The sequence below is a fragment of the Microcaecilia unicolor genome, chromosome 1, assembly GCF_901765095.1.
Source record: "Microcaecilia unicolor chromosome 1, aMicUni1.1, whole genome shotgun sequence".
NCBI classification, from domain to species: domain Eukaryota; kingdom Metazoa; phylum Chordata; class Amphibia; order Gymnophiona; family Siphonopidae; genus Microcaecilia; species Microcaecilia unicolor.
Genome location: NC_044031.1, coordinates 173,785,957 through 173,806,458, shown reverse-complemented (window position 1 = coordinate 173,806,458; position 20,502 = coordinate 173,785,957). Strand labels below are relative to the sequence as shown.

General features: G+C 43.8%; 1 protein-coding gene across 1 annotated transcript in view; it reads left to right on the top strand.

The window, feature by feature from the left end:
* ANKRD28 (ankyrin repeat domain 28) overlaps positions 1-20,502 on the top strand; it is a 435,540-nt gene that overhangs the window by 272,392 nt on the left and 142,646 nt on the right. The window contains exon 11 of the mRNA XM_030205533.1: positions 15,634-15,835. Within this exon, the coding sequence (XP_030061393.1) occupies positions 15,634-15,835 (202 nt within the window). The remainder of the gene's footprint in view (positions 1-15,633; positions 15,836-20,502) is intronic.

Here is a 20,502-nt window from a genome sequence, read left to right as displayed (position 1 = left end):
TGTGAATTGGGATTCAGAATTTTAGTAGTAGTTATGTAGTTAAAACTGTAACTCCTCACAAGAACAAATGGACTGCATTAGGGGCTTATAGCCCATTTAGTTATGTTAAACAAAAGAGATCTGCATGAAACAAAATATTTATTTTGACTTATAAAATTCTCTCTTTCTCTCTCTCTCTCTGTCCCAATCCAATATTCCCCCACTGTCTTGCCCCTTCTCCCTGATCAGAAAAGGCAAAATATAAGAAAACCAATGGACTGCATTAGGGGCTTGTAGCCCATTTAGTTATGTTTGAACAAAAGGATCTGCATGAAACAATATTTATTTTTATTTTGACTTATAACCCCCTCGCTCTCTCTGCCCCAGTCCAACATTGCCCCACTATCTTGCTCCTCCTCTCTGTTCAGCAAAGTAAAGCAATAAATAAGAGCCCCATATACTCCTCCCCCACCCCAACACTCCAGAGTGCTCACAGTACGCAGTGCTGTACACTTGAACATGAAGAGACAGTCCCTGCTCGACAGAGCTTACAATCTAATTAGGACAGACAAACAGGACAAACAAGGGAATATTAAAGTGAGGATGATAAAATAAGGGTTCTGAACAAGTGAATAAGGGTTAGGAGTTAAAAGCAGCATCAAAAAGGTGGGCTTTTAGCTTAGATTTGAAGACGGCCAGAGATGGAGCTTGACATACCGGCTCAGTAAGTCTATTCCAGGCATATGGTGCAGCAAGATAAAAGGAACGGAATCTGGAGTTAGCGGTGGAGGAGAAGGGTGCAGATAAGAGAGATTTACCCAGTGAACGGAGTTCCCGGGAAGAATGTAGGGAGAGATGAGAGTGGAGAGGTACTGAGGAGTTGCAGAGTGAATGCACTTATAGGTCAATAAGAGGAGTTTGAACTGTATTCGGAAATGGATAGGAAGCCAATGAAGTGACTTGAGAAGCGGGCTAATATGAGCATAACAACCCTGGCGGAATATTAGTCGTGCAGCAGAATTTTGAACAGATTGAAGAAGAGAGAGATGGCTAAGTGTATATGATTTCCTGACAAGCAGCTACACGCTGTTTTTGGTTACAACCGACTAGCAGTTACGCACTGTTTTGTTTCCAACAGACTATAGAGAGACGTTTTAAGAACGGGTTATAAATCTTCAAAGGTCTTTTTGAAGACCGTTTGACCTTCAAGACTCCTGAGGCAGGCCTGTGGCCGAAACACGGTACTGTGTCGAGTCTGTGAATAAAGCGGTACTTAGTACATCAGTATCCCGTCTCCCTGGAGTCATTGGTCCACTCCCCTCTAACTATCAATTAGGTAACAACAACAAACAAAAAACCCTACTGCAAAATTTGGAATCACCACCCTCGGAGTATTAACAATTACGCAAAAAAAAAACAGCAAAAAAACAAAAACACACACACACATACAGAACATGTATACATTTTTCATTTAAGTGTAATGAAATCACAAAAAATGTTTACATGAGAACATTGTGGCACCTGAGAAAGCCTCTTAAAAACAGGCCAGTTAGGCAAGTCCGGATTCTAAGAAAAAAGTGTTTTCAGTATTATATTTTCTCAGCTTTTCAAGTGTGTAGATTAATGATTATGCCCAACTTCGTATTCCATAAAGTTCCTTAAGAAAACTTAAGTACAGGTCATGAATTGTAACCCAGTTCCTCAACATTTCAGGAGCCATTGTTTTCTTTTGATTTAGCTTCTGCCTTTTCAGTGGTATATCAAGGTAAGTGTGATAAACACAGGACTGTCTTACCCTAAAGATTCCACCAGAGGGTGCTTCTGTAGTGAAAACCCTGTAAAATGCCAGGAACTGGCCACTAGGGGGCGCTCCAATGGGGACACCGGTGAAATACAGGGAAGGAGCCACGAGAGGGAGCTCTAGCAAAGGCCAGACATATAGAGGTCAGGGAGGACCCATAGAAGGAGATTTCTCCTTTAAGAGAGAAATCACCCGGGAGAAGGTTCCGGACCCTTCCAGAGCCAAGGGGAGGGGCCTAAAGAGGTGGGGAGGATTATTAGCCACCCTACAAAGAGCACCCTCCAAGAAGAGAATGAAGTAGAGGAAATGGGGACCTGAACGGATGGAGCCTGAAGCCAGAAGGACAAGTGACAGACCTGCTGGAGGAGACCACCTGGAAGCTGAGAGAGACGATCCCTCTAAAAACCTAGAAGGTACTTACCTTGCTATGGATATTGTAGTAATGGAGCCAATAACTATTGTAGAAGCCGATGTGGAAGGAACATAGGGCCAGAGGAAACTGCATACTAATTGAACTGGACTAACAGCCATGGAGTGGAGGATAGGACTGTAAAGTTACAGTGAGAGTGGAAAGTCCTGTCCAGGGGAGGAGGCGGTTTTAAACTGAGACCCAGGTCTCCCAAATAAGTGGGCTCAGTTGAGGAAAGCCAGAGGAACTGGCTCCTTCCAGTCCTCCCTATTCTTTGCCAAACAGGACTACTACACCCAATTGTCCAATTCTCTCAGCTCCAACCCTCGTCGTCTCTTCGCCACCCTTAACTCCCTCCTCAAAGTGCCTCCGCTCCCCCCCCCCCCCCCCCCCCCCCCCCACTGTCTCCTCAATCACTGGCTGACTACTTCCGCGACAAGGTGCAAAAGATCAACCTTGAATTCACTACCAAGCCACCTCCTCCTCTTCTCTCTTCAACCCTCAACCAACCAACCAACTCTTTCTCCTCCTTTCCTGTTATCACCGAGGAGGAAACTGCCCGCCTTCTTTCCTCCTCAAAATGCACAACTTGTTCCTCTGATCCCTTCCCCACCAACTTACTTAACACCATCTCTCATACTGTCACCCCCTCCATCTGTCATATCCTCAACCTCTCTCTCTCTCTCCATTGCAACTGTCCCTGACACCTTCAAGCATGCCGTAGTCACACCTCTCCTCAAAAAACCATCACTTGACCCTACCTGTCCCTCCAACTACCGCCCCATCTCCCTCCTACCCTTCCTCTCCAAACTACTTGAGCGCGCTGTTCACAGCCGCTGCCTTGATTTCCTCTCCGACCATCCTCGATCCACTTCAATCCGGTTTTCGCCCTCTACACTCGACAGAAACAGAACTCTCTAAAGTCTGTAATGACCTGTTCCTTGCCAAATCCAGAGGCCACTACTGCTCCTTGATCTATCCGCCGCGTTTGACACTGTCAATCATGATTTACTTCTCGCCACACTGTCCTCATTTGGGTTCCAGGGCTCTGTCCTCTCCTGGTTCTCCTCCTATCTCTCTCACCGCCCCTTCAGAGTACACTCTCATGGTTCTTCCTCCACCCCCATCCCGCTCTCTGTTGGAGTTCCCCAGGGATCTGTCCTTGGACCCCTTCTTTTTTCAATCTACACCTCTTCCCTGGGCTCACTGATCTCATCTCATGGTTTCCAGTATCATCTTTATGCTGATGACACCCAGCTGTATCTCTCCACAGCAGACATCACCGTGGAGACCCAGACCAAGGTATCGGCCTGCTTATCCGACATTGCTGCATGGATGTCCAACCGCCACCTGAAACTGAACATGTCCAAGACCGAGCTTATCCTCTTTCCACCAAAGCCCACCTCTGCTCTCGATCTCAGTTGATAACACCCTCATCCTCCCCGTCTCATCTGCCCGCAACCTCGGAGTCATCTTCGTCTCCTCCCTCTCATTCTCTGCACATATCCAGCAGACAGCCAAGACCTGTTGCTTCTTCCTCTTTAACATCATCAAAATTTGCCCTTTCCTCTCTGAGCACACCACCCGAACTCTCATCCACTCTCTCATTACCTCTCGCCTTGACTACTGCAACCTTCTCCTCACTGGCCTCCCACTTAGCCATCTATCCCCCCTTCAATCCATTCAGAACGCTGCTGCACGTCTTATATTCCGCCTGAACCGATATACTCGTATCACCCCTCTCCTCAGGTCGCTTCACTGGCTTCCGATCAGATACCACATACAGTTCAAGCTTCTCCTTCTCACCTACAAATGCACTCAGTCTGCAGCCCCTCATTACCTCTCCACCCTCATCTCCCCTTACGTTCCCGCCCGAAACCTCCGCTCACAGGACAAATCCCTCCTCTCAGTACCCTTCTCCACCACCTCCAACTCCAGGCTCCGCCCATTCTGCCTCGCCTCACCCTATGCGTGGAACCAACTTCCTGAGCCCCTACGCCAAGCCCCCTTCCTACCCATCTTCAAATCCTTGCTCAAGCCCACCTCTTCAATGTTGCCTTCGGCACCTAACCTTTATACCTCTCAAGAAATCTAGACTGCCCCAATTTGACTGCCCCTACTTGACTTGACTGTACATTTGTCCATTAGATTGTAAGCTCTTTGAGCAGGGACTGTCCTATGTTAAATTTGTAAGCTCTTTGAGCAGGGACTGTCCTATGTTAAATTGTACAGCGCTGCGTAACCCTATTAGCGCTTTAGAAATGTTAAATAGTAGTAGTAGTAGTAGTAGGAACTGTTGGTGGAAAGAAGTTCCCCACAAGACTGAATCCAGGATGCTAATAGAGTGGGTTTGCATCAGGTGTATCTAATTTGCATATTTGTGAAGGCCGAGAAACAAGTGTTGCATTCCCCCAAAAAGGTGACCTGTTTCCCAATGATGTGTCTAAGAAATTATGATAAATGAGGATCAGAGTTCTAAGCCATACACATTTTTTCACTAGTGAAACACTGTAGGTGTGATCAAAAGTCAATCCACTAATATGTAGTTAAGGAAAGCAATCACTTGAAGAAAAGTGGAAAACACATTAGCATCTGTAGCAAAGAAAGAAAGAATGAGATTTGGCAGCTCAAGCATATAAAATAATTCATAAATATTTGTATCAGAGGCCAAAATTAAAATATACCTGTATTTTACCTCTGTCATTTCTAAAGTACCATTCAACAGATCTTATTAAACCATTACAACAGTACTGAAATTTAATATTTTAACAGTGATATTACTAAATCCAATTCAAGTCAACATCCTAGACTGTAAGCTGTTTTAATATCATCTGACTATAATTATTGTAACCTACCCACAAGTTTAGAAGCTTCAGTCCTGTCCTCTATAAACTAAACATTTACTACTGAACCTATAGAGCTCAGTATACTGTAAAACTATGGATAAAAACTAGGATAATTGAACACTTATTTTATTATACTTTGTTGACCGGCAGAACAAGAAAGGAAAAAATACTATACACTATCAGTTTTTTCAGTTTCTACTTAAAAGTATGTAGTGATGTATACATTGTAGAGGTCATTTACTAACAGTTAATGAACAATGGCAGCATTATCGTGTTTTATCTGCCACAGGGCACAGTTTATTTCTATGGGCCCTGCGCTAAGTAGCTTACAATAAGGGTGTTAACTGTTAGTAAATGACCCCCCTTTATTGGAGAACAGTTCAAACATTGGTATTTTTAAGTCAGGGCTCAGCTTCCGGTGGAGCTGCCGGTCAAGATGGCCGCCGCACAGTGAGCTCCTGAAGGCGACAATCTTTCTGATGTTATATTGATCTGCTGGCTTCTTTTTCCATATTGGATTTTGCAGATTGTTTGCCTTGGTGTTTTTTGGGAAATACATACGGTATCTTCAATAAAATATTTCTGATGTTATATTGATCTGCTGGCTTCTTTTTCCATATTGGATTTTGCAGATCGTTTGCCTTGTTGTTTTTTGGGGCGACGATCGGGGATCCAGCCAGAAAAAGTATTTCCAACCCCTAAAATATGGTGGAGAAGGTGTCCCCCAGCCACAGAATGTTAAACGAGTAAGATTGAGTGCCGCGAATACCGAATTGAACAGACGGAACGGAGAAATCCAGTGCGCTCACGCCCGCCCGCATCTGCGTGGAGCCGCACAGAGCAGTAACTGGAGAGAATCCCAGGAAGGAGATAACCAACAGACCCGATACAAGTGACGCTCTCGGGGGGGGGGGGGGGGGGAGGTGGAAAACTCTTACCAGAGGGACCCAGAGCAGGTGATGGCATCGGAGGTATGAGCAGGCGGACGAGGTGAGGAGGAGTGTGGGCTCATGAGTGGGACTCGCAGAGTGGGGGACACCAGAACGCATTTGTATCAGAATGAGCGTTTGAATGGGGGAGGAGAGGCACGAGTCAGCCAGTATAACGGCATCAGAATTCGTCCTTGCAAACGATCACAGGAGCGCTTAACAAAAGTGGAAGAAGCTGCTAGTTAGGTGGGATCTACCGTCAGCACAAGCAGTGGCCTGCAAATGAGCAGAGCCTTTGACTGACTGTGATTGGGAGTCGGATTTAAAATATAACAGCCTCGAGTGAGCATTTATACAGCATTGAAACAGTACTCAGCAAAATATAAATATATGGACAGTTCAATCCAGCAGCTGAGAATCTGGGGCAGAACAAAGTATTCATAATCTGCTGACCTGATCATAGATACCCTCAGTACTCTTGCATGGCGACTAGAAGTTCCAAGAAAGACCTGGACAAATATAAGAGCAGGGGTACAAAGATGGCGGAAAAAAGTTCTCCATCATCACCATCGGTGAGCTCTGCCTGGGCCTCAGAAATTGTTACAGAGGTAAAAATGGTGGTGGAAGAAACCATGAGCCACAAGTTACAACAAATCATAGACAAGCTTGACGGAATGGATCAAAGAATCACTACTTTTACTAACGAGTTCCAGGAGGTCCAACAACGACTGGGGGAAGTGGAAACTTCCTCGCAAGAGGCCTCAAAGTCAATTGAACATCTCCAAAAAATGGTCTCTACACTAGAAGATAAAGTGGAAGATTTGGAGAATCGTTCTCGCAGGAACAGTCTCCGGCTGGTAAGAATACCAGAATCAATAGTGGACGCGGAACTGAGAGGGTTTTTGGAACCATAGCTCGCCAAGATTTTGCCTAATCAGAGTATGACGGGGCCACTTAAATAGAACGAGCACACGCCTGGGCCCAAGAAGGAGACCAACACACCGACCTAGAGTGGTCATTTTGAGACTGCTCCATTATCAGCACAAGGTGGACGTGTTAGCCGCTCTTCGGAAAGGGGAAATGCTGGAGGTAGACTGGCATAAGATACTGTGCTTTCAAGATTATTCTACTAAAGTCTCCCTCCAACGCAAACAATACTCGCCAGTTTGTGGGCGACTACATAAAATGCAGATCTGGTTCAGTCTATTGTACCCGGCTAAATTAAGAATCCAGTATAATGGTACAGTACGGTTCTGTGACACTGTAGAAGCTGCTCAAGCATTTGTGGATCGGCTGGAGAAGTTTAGGCCAAGTACATCTGGAAATACATGAACAGGGCTCTAGAAGGAATATAGAGTGATCTTCGAAACTGAAGGAGGAGGAGGAGTAAAGGCGAGAAGACTCGTGATAATTTGTAATTGAAATTTAAGTTCTGAGGTTGTTATGTTGATAGTTGTTATGCTGTTTGTGAACCCTGTAAGGTGGAAGGGGGACATATAAATATACATTGTTGGACTGGTTGCGATCCCGGATTGGGGACCCGGAAGTAGTGCACCGTAGGTGCTGCTAGGAATATGGGGAGGTTGGGAAGACAGGGGGTGGGTAGGGGAGGGGTAGAGGGGGGAACATTGAGGAGCAAGATCTTCATGGTCAAAGGGGAACAGGGGACAGCAGGCAATACAGTAAGAGCTACATGGAATGTATGTCTACGTAGAATTCTGTTTCACCATAGGTGGTGGGGGTATAGGCTGGGATGCCCCCCTTGCCTAGTCAGTGAAGGTATCCGGTTAACATATTCTTTGCTAAATGATAACAAGTGACGACCCTTAAAGTAGTGACATGGAATGTGGGAGGTATTTCTTCGCCAATTAAAGGGCAGAAGATACTTCAAGCACTTCATAAGCAGAAGGTGTCAATAGCACTGCTTCAGGAAACACATTTAAATGCCAAAGAACATGAGAAACTATGCCGTTGGTGGATTGGCTCATATTATGAATCTCCGGCGCAGGCCAAAAAAGCGGGGGTCATAATTTTGATTAAGAAAGGGATTCAAATTACTACACACAAAATTGTTGCTGATGCAGCAGGTAGATTTGTATTGGCACACTTAACTGTAGAGCGCCAACCAATAGTTATATGTAATGAGTATACTTCCAACACGTATAGCAAGGCGTTCTACAAACAACTTTTGCATCATTTAACTAGTTTTGAGGGAACCCCCCTGCTAGTAGGAGGAGATTTCAATGCAGTGGGAGATCCTAAACTGGATAGATCACAGGGGGAGAAAAGGAGATCGAGTACGGACTCTAGAGGCATAGGAGTGTTAAGTGAGGTCCTGGACCTGGTGGATGTGTGGCGCACCCTGCATCCATTAGAGCGAGATTATACTAATTTGTCCCGCGCACATGCCACCATGTCGCGGATTGACTACATTTTTATCTCTCGTCCTTTATTTACAAAAATTCGTGCAGCAGAAATAGGACCCATCAAAATATCAGACCATGCTATGGTGATGGCTATATGGGAGCCCTCCGAGAGTAGCCCGGGTCAATACCAATGGAGGTTTCCTATATGTCTATATAAAGACCAGGGTTTCAGAGATTTCATACTTAAGTCAGGGCTCAACAAATCCCAGGCACCTAGAAATTGCACTGGCACCCAGGATTTCATACCCCCTAATTTTAGGGTTTTTTGAAGCACTACCTCAAATGGTACATTCTTTGCTTCTGCACCGCGATTTGACTGTCTATATAAGCTTGAACCATATAGTGCAGGAAGTTCAGGAGTCTCAAATGACTGACACTGCAAGACCAGCCCAAACTTCCAGTACCGTGTGATTCAAGTCTACATGAGAGATGAATCGCAGCAGGGACTAGGAAGTGTGCCATTTCTTCTAAAAATGCAACCCGCAAGGTGAGGGGAATAGATGAAGGCTGGGGCCTAGTATGTGCGAGTGTGAGAGACATTGGGTGAAGGCTGTAGGGAGGAGGTATGTTCAAGCGAGAAAGAGACTGGTGGGGGGGACCCAGGCTATGATGACCAGTGAAACAAAGAAGCAATTGCCTCTATTCCACCTATCTAGAGAGTGCAGTCACATGCTTTGGGAAGGGAGACTATCGGCTTTTGTCAGTGAGGCACTATAAGGAACTGATTTACTACAGTTTCATTGCCCAAAGAAACAAAACAGGAAAAGAGCCTTAGTAAGTCCGTTTCTGAAAGAGCTACTGATGATATGGAAGGAGTTCCCCATTTCCCCAACTTCACTGGGGACAGTGTTGGAAGTATGGGGAAGGAGAAGAGGTCTCCACCGCTGGCTCCTAGATTTAGTGAAAATTTATCACGGCCTGCTTTAAGATAGTGATCCTGCCCTTAAGGTTGGCACTGTATGAGTACCGGTACCTTTTTTCCTAAAAAAACAAGTACTGGGTATATGGCCCCGTGCCCTTTGATGCTTCCTTTTATCCTTCATTGCTTCAACATCATCTTCCCTATGCGGATGCAGATATTGTAGTTTTGGGGGACGTGAACACTGTTATGCATGCAGATATGGATTGTTCGTCTGTTAATGGAGACGGATGACAATATCCTGGCAAAGGGGGCAGCAGTCATGGGCTCTGAGATCATATCTGATCACTCCATGGTGTGGGTTGTTCTTGAGGTGCCTGTTTTTCATAGGATGCAAAAGGGATGGCATTTTCCTGCATACTTGGTGAGAAACCCTGTTTTTTGTTGTTTAATATTTGAGGGCAAGATGGGACTATTTTGTCACAACAAATGGGCACCACAGTGAGCAGCCAACACTATTTTGGGATACCGCCAAGGCGGTGATACGTGGAGACATCATTGCCTTTGTTAGCTTGAGAAATAAGAATTTGGCTGCTGGTATAGTTAATCTAGAAAAGAAGCTACACCAAGTTAAGAGGACTTACTTTCACACACCTATTCAGGCAGTGAAGGATGCACTGATTTCTACACAGTCAGCCTTAAATACCTTCATTCATGAAAAAAACACACGGCCTTCTTTATTATAAACATAAATTTTATACTTTTTTGAATAAGGCTGGCTTCTATATGACTCAGCTAGTTAAGAATTCGAGTGGCTCTCGGGCTGTACCCTCATCAAGAGTTAGCTTGGGATCCCTCACTAACCGTACTGATCAAATAGCAGAGAGATTTTTAGACCACTTCCATCAGTTGTATGCTGTGGAGAGTCCTCAGCTCACTGCTGAGTCTCAGAAGCTTCTTGATAAGGTGGGTTTGCCTACTTTACCTCCGGAAGCAGTAGACACCTTGAATGCACCATTGCAAGCCAGGGAGCTTCAAGCAGCGATAGTCGCTGCAAACTCATACAGTGCCAGGGGTGGATGGTTACACGGGCAAATTTTATAAAGCCATGCAGCTTCAGTTGGTGGGACCCCTCTTAGATTATTATCAGGAAGTAGTGCAGACAGGGTCCTTTCCTTTATATGATAATGTAGCATTAATCACACTTCTGCCCAAGCACACACCTCAGGAGGAGGCGTATTCCTATAGGCCTATCTCTCTCTTGAACGTAGACATAAAGCTTCTAGCTAAGATGCTAGCTAGTCGCCTAGTGGGTCATTTGTCAATTTTGGTTGCTGGGAAGCAGGTCATATTTGTTAGGGGTCACCAGTCGGTAAGTAATGTGAGGAAGGTGTTGATTGCAATGTCATATTGTCGCGCTCAGAAACTGCCATCCTTGGCTGTCAGCCTGGATGCGGCAAAGGCATTTAATATAGTCAAATGGGCTCACATGTTTGATATTCTTGCTAGAGTTGACATCTGAGGTTTGGTATTTCGAAGCAATAAAAGCTCTCTATTCTTCTCAGGCCCAGATTATAGTGAATGGGATTGAACTGTGTCGTTCCAGGTATCTTGGTGGACTCACCAGGGATGCCCCTTTCTCCTCTATTTGTTTTATTTATAGAATCTTTGCTACATCTCTTGAATGGGGACCCTACTATTTCAGGAGTGACTATAGATGATACAACATTAAAGGCATTGGCCTTTGCAGATGACTTTTTGGTTCTTTTAACAGACCCACAAAAGAGTCTTCCTAATTTGTTATATCTTTTGGATATGTTTGGGACTTTTTCAGGCTTCACTCTAAATTTAAATTTGGAAAAATCTAAGGCCATGCCTCTTTTGTGTTGTGTAAAGACTTCTTGGGTGAGACCCTTTCCCTTGATTTGGGAGGAGGAAGCCCTGAAATACTTGGTATTGTATCTCCCCGTGGAGTTGACTAAACTTTATAATTATAATATACAACCATAGGTGTAGTTTGACTGTTTCATTTGGGGGGGCAAAGGAAGGGGCGGGGCATATTAGCATATTCATTTGCATATATGTATATGCAAATTATGCTAATATGGAGGAAAGAAGGGAGCAAGAGCTGGCTTTTTTGGGAATAACCAGTGTTCGTTTGACGATGGATAGCCACTGAATCGGAGAGGCAGCGGGTTTGGCGGCAGGCAGTGGTGTGCTGGTAAATGTTTAACAACAGACTCTCCCCCCCGGTCCCCCTCTGCGCCCCCCCCCCCCCCCCCCAAATTGCAGAGCTGGCTTTAGCCGGGGAGAGAGCCTGGGAGGGGGGTATAAATAAGTAAATATAAACTTTTAATGTTGAGCACCTGATTCTCAAAGTGAACATATTCCAAACACTATAATGAAAATAAAATAATTTTTTTCTACCTTTGTTGTCTGGTGACTGTTTTTCTGATCATGCTGGTCCACTATCTGATTCTGCTGCTATCTGTCCTCTTAACTCAGTTTCCAGTGCTTCCTTTCCATTTATTTCTTTCCTTTCCTCCTTTCTTCTTCATTTCTGGTCCTCAGCTTCTGCCTTTTTTTTTCATCCATGTGCAGTTTTTCTCCTCTCTTCCTTTCCCCTCATCTCATCTCCTTCCTCACTCTTTCCTCCCCTCCATCCATGTCCAGCATTTCTTTTCTCTCCCCTGCCCTCCATCCACCCATGTCCAGCGACCCTCCTTTCCCCTTCCCCCATGCCCAGTGGCCCTCCTTTCCCCTGCCCTCCATCCACTCAGTCCAGCAGTGACCCTCCTCTCCCCTGTCCCCATACCCAGTGGCCCTCCTTTCCCCTTCCCTCTATCCACTCAGTCCAGCAGTGACCCTCCTCTCCCCTGTCCCCTGTCCCCATGCCCAGTGGCCCTCCTTTCCCCTGCCCTCCATCCACCCAGTCCAGCAGTGACCCTCCTCTCCCCTGTCCCCATGCCCCTCCTTTCCCCTGCCCTCCATCCACTCAGTCCAGCAGTGACCCTCCTCTCCCCTGCCCCCATGCCCAGTGGCCCTCCTTTCCCCTTCCCTCTATCCACCCAGTCCAGCAGTGACCCTCCTCTCCCCTGCCCTCTTTTCATCCCACCCTCTCCCTGTTCCTTCCCCCCCCCCCCCCCCGCAGTGAGCCAGTTCTCCTCCCTCCAGATCCATCCCTCACCAACTTGATCTTCGAATTCTTCGCCTGCCCGCTAGCGCTGACTCTCCCCTGCCGGTTCGCGCTTCAAAATGGCCGCCGAGACTAAGTCTCGCGAGGCCGCCTCTGGAAGTCTCGGCGGCCATTTTTAAAGCGCGAACCAGCAGGGGAGAGAGCGCTAGCGTGCCGGGCAGACAAAGGATTCGAAGATCAGGTTGGTGAGGGACGGATCCGGAGGGAGGGAGGAGAAGGAACGGGGAGAGGGCGGGGCGAAGGAAGAGCTGCCTGGTGCCGGCCCTGCGTTTGGGGGGGCATTGCCCCCCTCGCCCCCCCCCAGTCTACGCCCATGTATACAACCTTTACTTGCTGATACTGTGCAGAGATTATCAGTGTGGACAGCTTATCCTTTGTCACTATGGGGATGTATTCATTTGTATAACATGATACAAATCCCACGTTGGTTATATGTTTTTCAACTTCTTCCTTTCATCTGTGTCATAGTGACAAGAAAGCTTTACATAGATTCTTGCAATCTTATCTCAGGAAGTGGAGGAACCCAGTTAGGGGTGTTACAAACTCCACGTGATCATGAAGGCGTGGGATTGCTTATCATACATTATATGACAGTGGAGTGCGGAATGCAGCACATTAGAAATACAGCATATTTTTAGTCACTGATCTAGAAACTAAATTGATACTTGAGGTTCACTTTAGCCACATTCTGCATGCCACTGCTGACTTGCCTTCAAGCATTTTTCGGTGTTATCCCTTCCTCTATACTAGTAGACGAGTGTGGCGCTGGCTGTGTGAGTGGTACCACTTTACTCCTGTAGTGACGCCATATTTATCAATTTGTGCTAATCCTGCTTTCCTTCCTGGGAGGGATGGGGGAATTTTTACTAGATGAAGGTCATTGGGGATGAGGTATTTACTACAGGTGGTGACCTGAAGAGGGCAAAATGTAAACCTTTCCGGAATTGCAATGAGAGTTTGCCCTGCCACCAGGTCTTTAACATGTCTTTAACTTCATCATTATGTCTCTTCATTACCATGGACTGACTTGATAGAAGATGTCCAAGAGACTACTGGAGGGTTATTTACTTTGGGCTCTCAGTTGACAGTACCTTTAACCTTTTACCTTAGATATTTGAAGGACACCACTGCTGATATATACTATACCCGATTGGCAGCGCTTTGTACTGCCAATTTGACTTCCACCATTTCAGCTTCCCTTTTGCAAACCTGCATTATGACATTATGAGCTTGCCTAAGCGGTTTCTTAACCATCTCACATAGAGAAACTTCCTATAAATTTTTACTATGACTTTTTGACTCTCCACATAGAGCTTACAGGGCAGGAATTCAGCCTGGTGATCAGTGCCCTAAGTGTGGTATAAGTAGAGCTACTTTAGGCCATATGTTTTGGCACTGTACACAGGTTCAGTATTTTTGGATGCATCTCCGTACAACCTTATTGACTGTTTGGTCTTGTGCATTTCAGCTGGAACCTCAGCTACATTTTGGTACCTATGTACTGAATGACCCCGTGCCTGCTGGATTTAAACTGCAATTTTCCTTGGGCTTAACGATTTTATTTACCTGGACAACAGCAACTTCTCCTTTCATACAGTGGTGGCAGATTTACATGACTGAACAATTGCATATGGAACGTATGCAAATACATGATATTTCACACCCTAGAGGACCATGTTTACTAGAAGATCTGGAAACCATTCTGGTTAACTTTGACTCACCTGGCACAAAGCTGGTTTTTAAATCTTTAGAGGTTTTCTTCATTGCAGATAGATGTACCCTATATTTGTTGTGAGACCGGGGGGGGGGGGGGGTTTGGGAGGGAGGGATGAGTATAGGGTGTTCTTTTTGTATTAATAACTCGCATTGAAACTGGTTTAGCTTTTGTTATTGCTTCTTTCTTCTAATATAAAGGAATGAAACATAAGACTTGTTTATGGAGAAGAGAAATACTCCTACCCTCCTAAAGCCCATTTCTTTTGCCTTCTAGGATTGTCTTCCTGTCCTTATTTTTCAAGTTCTATGGATGATACAAAAAATAAATATATAAAAAAAAGCCTAAGTAAGTTCTCTTGGTAAGGAAGTGGCCTAATGGTTAGAGCAGTGTACTGAGAACCAGAGAAGCCAGGTTCAGATGCTACTGACACTCTTTGTGGTCCTGGGCAAATCACATTTTTCCAATTTCCTCAGGTACACACTTAGTTTGTAGGCTCTTTCGGGCAGGGACATATTCTGCCTGTATAATTACCACTGTACAGTGTTGGATATGTCCAGTTGCACTATAAAATAATAAGCATGTGTTAAAAACATTTTATTGTATGTTTACCAATTTGTGTTTCATGTCTCTCCCTTTTTATTTGAAGATGATCATTTGGGTCAGTATTCTGTCAGTATGTTATTGTTGCTGTTTGCCATTGTTATGCATTGATTAGAGCCATATAATGAGAGACAAGCCACCCATCCTTCCCATTTGAAATTTGTTCTTGTCCCAGCTTCAGTTTGTTAAAAACTAAGTTACGCAAGCAGCTGTTTCCAATGGCCAGTAGTAAATCCTCTGCACATATGCATAATCTTTCTGAGAAAACTATAGAACTATGGTTCAATCTGATTCTAGGGATCTACCTGTCAGTCTGGTTTACAGATTATCCCCATGCATGAGAAATGTTTAAATTCATGGTCTCCATGGTCTACAAATATACCTCATATCTCATACAAATTAATTGTGTATATCCTAAAGACCAGATTGACTAGATAGGTCTTGAGGACTGAGAACTACTGCGCCGTAAGGATCCTCTGACACCATGCACAGGGCATGTTACCATCAGTATGGCTCATTGTAACACTATCATTAGAGAAGAATGGTTACAGTAAGCCATTACCTTTTCCTATTCTTGATAATTCAGAAAGAGAAAATGGTGTCTATTTTGTTTATAATAGCTTATTTTACATTTTAAAAAAAGCCATATTGTGATTCTCCTTCTCTGAAGTTTACAGTGTTTGTCACCGTTACTTTTCAAAACAGTATCTGTGGATTGTTATTGTCCCATTTGCTTTGCTTATGTTAGGAGCCGTGTTATAAATCCTTTGTTACAGGGGGCTAACTTTTTATTGTGTGCACAGCGTAAAAGACTTGAAAAATGTGTTATCTTTAGATTTTTTTTAAACAGATGGTTTCAATTGTCTCTCAGGCTTATCGTGGTCATCATCAAGCTTTAGAGATTCTGGTGCAGTCTTTACTGGACTTGGATGTAAGGAACACTTACGGAAGGACACCTTTGGATCTTGCCGCTTTTAAAGGGCATGTTGAATGTGTAGATGTACTTATTAATCAAGGAGCATCAATCATGGTGAAAGACTATGTTGTGAAGAGAACTCCAATACATGCTGCAGGTATGTTGCACTGAAAATCTAGTTAAGGATTTGATGGAATACCAGAGTTTAAAATTTAAAGACACTTTTTTTTTTAGACGTTAATCTACTCAGTTTATTTGGCAATTTGCTATACTGCTTTTTAATAATTCTACATCAAAGCAGTTTACAGTAGAATTGTACAATGCCACACAAGACAAACATCACACAGTACACAAAGGAGAAGTACTGCACAAAGAAGGAACAAGGAGCACAACATAAATACTAAAAAATATATAAGGAATAAACCTGTAGTTTCTCACATGTTGAAGTAATTCTTCACTATGTTTTCCAAGGTGCATTAGTAGACCATAGTAAGAAATTGGCACTATTTCTAACATAGTAGATGACGGCAGAAAAAGACCTGCACGGTCCATCCAGTCTGCCCAACAAGATAACTCATATTTGCTGTTTTTTGTGTATACCCTACTTTGATTTGTACCTGTGCTCTACAGGGCACAGACCGTATAAGTCTGCCCAGCACTATCCCCGCCTCCCAACCACCAGCCCTGCCTCCCAACCACCGGCTCTGGCACAGACCTTATAAGTCTGCCCAGCACTATCCTCACCTCCCAACCACCAGCCCTGCCTCCCAACAACCGGCTCTGGCACAGACCGTATAAGTCTGCCCAGCACTATCCCCGCCTCCCAACCACCAGCCCCGCCTCCCGATCTTGACTAAGCTCCTGAGGATCCATTCCTTCAGCACAGGATTCCTTTATGCTTATCCCACGCATGTTTGAATTCCGTTACCATTTTCATTTCCACCACCTCCCGCGGGAGGGCATTCCAAGCATCCACTACTCTCTCCGTGAAAAAATACTTCCTGACATTTTTCTTGAGTCTGCCACCCTTCAATATCATTTCATGTCCTCTTGTTCTACCATCTTCCCATCTCCGGAAAAGGTTCGTTTGCGGATTAATACCTTTCAAATATTTGAACGTCTGTATCATATCACCCCTGTTTCTCCTTTCCTCCAGAGTATACATGTTTAGTTCAGCAAGTCTCTCCTCATACGTCTTGTAATGCAAATCCCATACCATTCTCGTAGCTTTTCTTTGCACCGCTTCAATTCTTTTTACATCCTTAACAAGATACAACCTCCAAAACTGAACACAATACTCCAAGTGGGGCCTCACCAACGACTTATACAGGGGCATCAACACCCCCTTTCTTCTGCTGGTCACACCTCTCTCTATACAGCCTAACAACCTTCTAGCTACGGCCACCGCCTTGTCACACTGTTTCGTCGCCTTCAAATCCTCAGATACTATCACCCCAAGATCCCTCTCTCCACCCGTACCTATCAGACTCTCCCCGCCTAACACAAACATCTCCTGTGGATTTCTATTCCCTAAGTGCATCACTTTGCATTTCTTCGCATTGAATTTTAATTGCCAAACCTTAGACCATTCTTCTAGCTTCCTCAGATCCTTTTTCATGTTTTCCACTCCCTCCCGGGTGTCCACTCTGTTACAGATCTTAGTATCATCCGCAAATAGGCAAACTTTACCTTGTAACCCTTCAGCAATGTCACTCACAAATATATTGAACAGAATCGGCCCCAGCACCGATCCCTGAGGCACTCCACTACTCACATTTCCCTCCGAGGAGAGAATTCCATTCATCACCACCCTCTGGCGTCTGTCCTTCAACCAGTTCCTAATCCAGTTCACCACTTCAGGACCTATCTTCAGCCCCTCCAGTTTATTTAAGAGCCTCCTGTGGGGAACCGTGTCAAAAGCTTTCCTGAAATCTAAGTAGATTACGTCCATAGCTCGTCCCTGATTCAATTCTCCTGTCACCCAATCAAAGAACTCAATGAGATTCGTTTGGCACGATTTCCCTTTCGTAAAACCATGTTGTCTGAGATCTTGCAACTTATTGGCTTCCAGGAAATTCACTATCCTTTCCTTCAGCATCGCTTCCATTACTTTTCCAATAACCGAAGTGAGGCTTACCGGCCTGTAGTTTCCAGCTTCTTCCCTATCACCACTTTTGTGAAGAGGGACCACCTCTGCCATTCTCCAATCCCTCGGAACCTTTCCCGTCTGCAAGGATATATTAAACAAATCTTTAAGAGGACCCGCCAAAACCTCTCTGAGCTCCCTCAATATCCTGGGGTGGATCCCGTCCGGTCCCATGGCTTTGTCCACCTTTAGCTTTTCAAGTTGTTGATACACACTTTCTTCCGTGAACGGTGCTCTATCCACTTCATTCTCAATTGTACTATTTCCAGTCCATCGCGGTCCTTCTCCAGGATTTTCCTCTGTGAAAACAGAACAAAAGTATCTATTTAGCAAATTTGCTTTTTCTTCATCATTTTCCACATAGCGGTTCGCAGTATCTTTTAGTCTCACAATTCCCTTTTTAGTCATTCTCCTTTCACTAATATACCTGAAGAAATTTTTGTCACCCCTCCTTAAATTTCTAGCCATTTGTTCTTCCGCTTGCACTTTTGCCAGTCGTATCTCTCTCTTGGCTTCTTTCATTTTCATCCGGTATTTCTCCATGTGTTCCTTTTCTTGAGTTTTTCTGTATTTCTGGAACGCCAACTCTTTAGCCTTTATTTTCTCAGCCACTTGCTTGGAGAACCATATAGGTTTCCTTTTTCTCTTGCTTTTATTTACTTTCCTTACATAAAGGTTCGTGGCCCTATTTATAGCTTCTTTCAGCCTGGACCACTGTCCTTCCACTTCTCGTACTTCCTCCCAGCCCATCATCTCCTTCCTCAGGTAGTCCCCCATTTTACTAAAGTCAGCACGCTTGAAATCCAGGACTTTGAGTTTTGAGTGGCCGTTCTCCACTTTAGCTGTTATATCAAACCAAACCGTTTGATGGTCACTGCTGCCCAGGTGGGCACCCTCTCGGATATTTGACACGCTATCCCCATTTGTGAGCACCAGATCCAGTGTCGCTCCCTCCCTCGTGGGTTCCATCACCATTTGTCTGAGCAAAACACTTTGGAAAGCATCCACGATCCCTCTACTTCTTTCCGATTCCGCAGACGGAACCTTCCAATCTACATCCGGCAGATTGAAATCTCCCAGCAACAGCACCTCTCTCTTGCTTCCCAACTTTTAAATATCTGCGATCATTTCTGTTTTACATTGGACAAAAGCACTGCACTTGTATTGCTAGCAATCTTGAACCTATGAGAAACACTAGTCATTTACTGAGTAGGTGGACTTGAGGCAATTGTTTATAAAGTTCTGCTATTCTTATTTTCATTCCCATTGACTACTGCTACAGATTTTATGTTGCAAGCAAGAAATAGTTAAAACAGCAGAATTAGTAGTCATAAAAGAGATTGTGTTGTAACTTTTATTAAACAAACATACTTTTAAATATGTTCCTGGCAAGGATCCTAAGATATCTTTTCAGTAGTGCAAATTTCTTTACAGATTATAAGTTGTGCACATCTCATCCACAGATGTTTTTGAGATATCTGGATTCCTTCTTCAAAGGTGACAGCAAATATACTGTATGTATTTCCTTCCCTGCATATAATTGTTGTCTCTGAAGAAAGGGTCCAAAGTGGATTTGAAAATGCACATACATCATATCATTGGGTAATTCTATATTGGTTCAGTAAAAGTTACCACATCTTGCTTCTACAGTTCTTGTAGAAATGTTTTATGAAATAGAGCAGATTTTTAATGTCAGAGTATGACCTCCAGATATGGAACTTATTATCTGGAATGTTAGGAGGCAATTTTCAATAGCCTTTGTAGATGCAAAATATGTGTGCAATTTTATTACAACTTTTGTTGTAACTAGTTTCAAAGAGAAACTAATGAAGTAGTTGGGGATAAATAGTATATAGGATATGTACACAAAGCACCAGTATATTTTTTATCTAATGTTTATGTAAGCAAATGAGTGAAGGGTACAATATCTTAGATTTCAAAGTGGAGTAACCCACTGTTTCCTCACAACCCTCAGAGATGGGTTCATTACTTTTTAAAAGTACTTTAGTGAAAAGTAAAAGTACTGGCTTCAAAAGTAGCAAAGTGAAAGAAAGTCTTATAAAAAAAAAATAACTCAAGTAAAAGTAATAAAGTACAGCTCTTAAAATTACATTTTTACTACAAAGTATTCTTAAGTCAAACCACAGAATTAGTATGTTTACAAGCAGCAGTACTGTATTGTGAATATATACATATCAAATTGTGATCAGTCTAGATCTCTGAGGGTACAATGGAACAGAAATAGCTTGAACATTAAATGCACAAAAATGGAAATAACATCCTTCATAAATATAAATGCATTGCAGAGTGAAAAGCAGGACACAACCTATCACACAGACAGCTGGTATAGAAAGAGCAGCATACACTCTTGAGCAGTGTACCAATATCTACCTTTTAGTATGAAAATTTTACTAAAGAGAATACAAAATCATATTCTTAGTCATAAGAAAATCTATAACAGGAACATAAGAGGTACTGAAATCATAAGCATGTAGGAAAAGGAGGAGAAAAAGAGGAGAAGAAAAAAAATACATAGAAGAGGTATTGCCAGAACTCAAAAACTTGCATGGGGAAATATCCAGACTTTGAAAACGGTGCTACAACAACACCACAAACTATGACATCTTTCTCAAATGAGTACAGGTATGACCATATTATAACAGGGTAATATGAGAGCC